The following is a 4,193-nucleotide window of genomic DNA, read 5'->3' as shown; positions in this document are numbered from 1 at the left end:
GAGTTCCTCTGCAACGTGCTGCGCCCCCCCAGCTACGGCCCCGCGCGCCCGGGCCTGGGCTCGTCCTACGAGTACGGCCCCGAGTTCGCACCGCCCTACGGGCTGCCCTACGGCCCCGAGGTCTTCGCGGGGACGGCGCCGCGCGCGCCCCCCCCGGGGCTGCGCCCCGACTACGACCCCTACGGGCTGGGGGCCGCGGGGGGCTACGACCCCCGGGGGGGCTCCCTCTACGGCCCCCCCCGCTACGAGGCCGCCGACTTCGAGGACTTCGAGGAGCCCCGCGGGCCCTACCGCCGCCCCGGCGCCCCCCGCTCCTACCGCCCGCGCAGCCCCCCCAGCGGCCCCCGCTACGAGCCCGAGGACCCCCAGCCGGGCCCCCCCTGGCCCTACCAGCCCCGCGACACCGGCACCTTCCCCGAGCGCCCCGGCCGCGCCAGCGAGGATGGTGAGCACAGCCGGGGCGGCGCGGGCGCTGGGCGCTGGGCGCCGGGTGCCAGGTGCTGGGCGCGCGGCGGAGACGAGGTCCCTCCTCGTAACCCCCTTTTCCAGACCGCTACGAGCAGTTCGAGGGGCTGCAGGCGGAGGAGTGCGGCGTGCTCAACGGCTGCGAGAACGGGCGCTGCGTTCGCGTGCCCGAGGGCTACACCTGCGACTGTGACCAGGGCTACCGGCTGGACACGGCCCGGCTGGCCTGTGTTGGTGAGAGCCCCGGCGCGGGCACGCGGCCTCGGCGCGCTCCCCGCTGTGCATGCAGATCCCCTCCCGTGCGCGCAGATCCTGTCCCGCGTGCGCAGCCCCRTGCACTCATCCCCGTGCAGGCAGCCCTGCAGCCCCCCTGCATGCAGACCCTTCCCCTTGCACGCAGCCCCCCCGGCATGCCGACCCCCCTCTCGTGCTCACAGTCCTGGGCAAGCTGCCCCGTGCACAGCAGCCCCCCGTCCCCCTGTGCTACTGGCCCGGCCACCCCTGCACACACGATTCCCGCGCCGTACTGTCACCACGGGACCCCCAACCCTCTGTGCGTCCCTGCGGCGGCACGTCCCTTGCAAAGCCGCTTGCATGCAGCTCCCACATGCACTGCCGCAAGCCTGCAGCCCCTGCGCCCGTGTGCATGCACAGGGCCATGCACTGGGCACCGTGCACCGTGCACACCAAGCCCCCTCCCCGTCCCCGCGCCGCCGCGACCCTCGCTCTGCCCCGCAGACRTCAACGAGTGCGCCGAGGCCGCCAGCTCGCCCACGCTGTGTCTCCACGGGCGCTGCCTCAACACCGAGGGCTCCTTCCGCTGCCTCTGCCCCCGCGGCTACGTCCTGGCGGAGCCACCGCACCGCTGCGTGCCCGCGCGCCCCCGGGCCTGAGGGCGCCCGCCGCCCCGGCCCCCCCCGCCCACCCGCCCGGGCCTGTATTTATTGTGTGTATATAGGAGCGGGGCTGGATGTACAGACACGCCGTGGGGGGCACCGGGACCCCCCGGCTCTCCGCTCGCCGGCCGGGGAGGGGGCCCGTCCTGCCCCCAGCGGGGCCACGGAGAGCACCCTGGGGCCGGGGGCCTCCCCGCCGCCCGAAGCCCCCGCCGCCCCGCTTGCACAGAATAAAGGTTTTCTATAAAACGACGCTGCGGCTTGGGGCTGTGCTGGGGGGGGGGTCCTGGGGCGTCCCAACCCTGGTGCGGCTGCAGCAGCCCCGGCACCACCATGTCCTGCTGCTCTGCGAGTGCCCTGAGCTCCTCCGCAGGCTGCAGCACGTGCCGGGAGCTCGGATCGCACCCAGCTTCCCCGGACGCCCCCGTTTCCCCACCCCGAGGGTGCCGCCGGCACCGGCACGAGCGTGGGAAACCTTCCTGCTCTGGCTAACGTTTATTCCCACAGTCCCTCCTGCGTTCCCTCTCCTGCGTCCTGGACAAGCTGCCCAGTGGCCGGCCTGCCACGGGATGCAGGATTTGGCCCCCACCGGCGTCGGTGCCGTCTCCCACCCCGCCGCGCGGGCAGGGAGGACCGGCGCCTGCAACGCTATCGGTTGATGGAGGCGTAGCCGCGGCGGGTGGCGGTGGGCGGCTGCTCCTCGGCGCGGGGCTCCGGCGCGGGCGCCTCACTGCCCAGGATCCGCGCGGCTTCCTCGGGGGGCTCGGCCAGCGGCGGCAGCGCGGCGGGGAGGCCGTGCAGCTCGGCGACGCGCTGCAAGGTCTGCGCCAGCAGCAGCACGGCCGTCAGCCCCAGGAGCAGGTAGGCTGCCGCGGCGGGAGGAGAGAGCGTCAGCACACGCCGGCACCGCGCGCCCCGGGCCCAAGCATCCGGCCCCCCTGCMCCGTTCCCGCGCCCCGTTCCCGCGCCCCAGGTGCTGCTCACCAGCGACGGCGACCTTGTAGAGCCCCCGCAGTCGCTGGCCGGGCTGCTCGCCCGGCACGAAGTCGCCGAGGCCGATGGTGGCCAGGGAGATGAAGCAGAAGTAGACGGCGTCCAGGTAGCTCCAGGAGGCCTCCAGGGCGCAGAAGGCGGCGGCGGGCAGCAGCAGGAACAGCGCCAGCACCACCGCCAGCAGCAGGGCCAGGTGGGCCCRGGCGGCCCCGCGGCGCGAGAAGCCGCCCCGCGCCTGCAGGTACCGCAGGGGCCGCTCGGTGACGGGGCCCATGAGCCGCTGCGCCGCCGCCGTCAGCACCAGCATGGTGAAGGGGACGCCCAGCGCCGCGTAGACGATGCAGAACACCTTGCCCCCGTCCGAGAGCGGGGCCATGTAGCCGTAGCCTGCGGGGAGGCCAGGGGGTCGCCGGGGCGCCAGCAGGGGCCCAGGCGTCTGCGGCGCGTGGGGCGACGCAGACCCCRGGCTGGCCGCAGCACCCGCTCCATCCCCACGTGCCTGCATGGCTCCGGGCCAGCCGGAGCGACGGGATGTGGCTGCGGCTCTGAAAGGAACCCTGCGGGTCGCCCCGGCCCCACCACCCCTGGCTGCTCTTTGCTCTGTTCCTGTTGACCCAAGGAGGCCCCAGGCGCCGCCAAGCCCCCGACCCGGCTCCGAGGCAGAGTTTGCCCCGCTGGTGCGCAGCACCTGCTAGGAAAGGGGCCTGGGGGCCCGGCTGGCTGCAGGGACCCCCCCGGCAGGGCCCCGCTGCCGACCGGCCGCCCGCCGCGGGCAGCCCCGTGCACAGGATTTCCTGTGGGAGGAAGCGAGCGAGCAGCCGAGTGGCCCCTCGGGGCGAAAGGCGTTTGGGTGCTCGGAGGGGCCCTCGCTAAATACCCACCCTGCTCGCAGCTGCCCCCCCGGCAAGGGCTTGCCCCCCTTGGGGGTCCCTGGATGCACGGAGGGGTCCTGGGGAACAGGGACCTTCCTGGGTGTTCCCAGGGTGCTCGGTGGTTCCCAGGGCGCACGGAGGGTCCCAGGACGCCCGGTGCACACAGCCGGCCCCAGGGTGCACGGTGGGCTGGGGGCTGCGGGGACCCTGTTTGCAGGGGGGTCCTGGTTTGCACTGAGAGACCCTGGGTCGCACAGGAATCCCAATTCGCGTGGGGGGGGGTCCCGGTGCGCACAGGGGTCCGTGTTTGCACAGAGGTCCCAGTTTGCATGGGGGTCCCACTTCTCACGGGGGGTCCTGGTGCACACAGTGGTGCCGGTTCTGACAGGGCTCCCAGTTTGCACGAGGGGTCCTGGTGCACATGGGGGTCCCAGCGAGCACAGTGGCCCCAGTTTGCACGGGGGTCCCGGTTCGCACAAGGGGTCCCGGTGCACATGGGGGTCCCGGTTCTCACGGGGGTCCCGGTTTGCACGGGGGTCCCGGTTCGCACAAGGGCTCCCGGTGCACATGGGGGTCCCGGTTCTCACGGGGGTCCCGGTTCACACGGGGGTCCCGGTTCGCACAAGGGCTCCTGGTGCACATGGGGGTCCTGGTTGTCACGGGGGTCCCGGTTCTCACGAGGGGTCCCGGTGCACATGGGGCTCCCGGTGCCCAGGGGGGTCCCCATTTGCACGGGGATCCCAGTTCTCGGGGTGGGTCCCGGTTGTCACGGGGGTCCCGGTTTGCAGGAGGGGTCCCGCTTGTCACGGGGGTCCCGGTTCGCCCGGGGCCCGGCCTTACCCACGGTGGTGAGCAGGGTGGTGGCGAAGAGGAAGGAGGAGGCCAGGTCCCAGTCGGAGGCGTTCGGCGGCGCCGGGGAGCCGGGGGGGCGGCGGGGCCGCTCCAGCGCCCGCAGCCCCACGGCGCC

The 4,193-nt window shown here is 74.0% G+C and overlaps 2 protein-coding genes across 2 annotated transcripts in view; one reads left to right on the top strand and one right to left on the bottom strand.

Moving 5' to 3' along the window:
* LTBP4 (latent transforming growth factor beta binding protein 4) overlaps window positions 1-1,358 on the top strand; it is a 12,323-nt gene extending 10,965 nt beyond the window's left edge. The window contains exons 21-23 of the mRNA XM_026089820.1: window positions 4-445; window positions 550-699; window positions 1,204-1,358. Of these exons, the coding sequence (XP_025945605.1) occupies window positions 4-445; window positions 550-699; window positions 1,204-1,358 (747 nt within the window). The remainder of the gene's footprint in view (window positions 1-3; window positions 446-549; window positions 700-1,203) is intronic.
* Window positions 1,359-1,837: 479 nt separating this feature from the next.
* The window catches only part of LOC112977451 (potassium channel subfamily K member 6-like), a 3,305-nt gene continuing 949 nt past the window's right edge, over window positions 1,838-4,193 (bottom strand). Inside the window, exons 2-4 of the mRNA XM_026089819.1 lie at window positions 4,067-4,191; window positions 2,346-2,741; window positions 1,838-2,227 (exon numbers count right to left, since the gene is read on the bottom strand). Of these exons, the coding sequence (XP_025945604.1) occupies window positions 2,010-2,227; window positions 2,346-2,741; window positions 4,067-4,191 (739 nt within the window). The 3' untranslated portion in view covers window positions 1,838-2,009. The remainder of the gene's footprint in view (window positions 2,228-2,345; window positions 2,742-4,066; window positions 4,192-4,193) is intronic.

This window comes from Apteryx rowi, unplaced genomic scaffold (genome assembly GCF_003343035.1).
Source record: "Apteryx rowi isolate R43461 unplaced genomic scaffold, aptRow1 scaffold_830, whole genome shotgun sequence".
In the NCBI taxonomy this organism is placed as follows: Eukaryota; Metazoa; Chordata; class Aves; order Apterygiformes; family Apterygidae; genus Apteryx; species Apteryx rowi.
The sequence above is the reverse complement of the archived record's forward strand: the minus strand, read 5'-3'. Positions and strand labels throughout refer to the sequence as shown.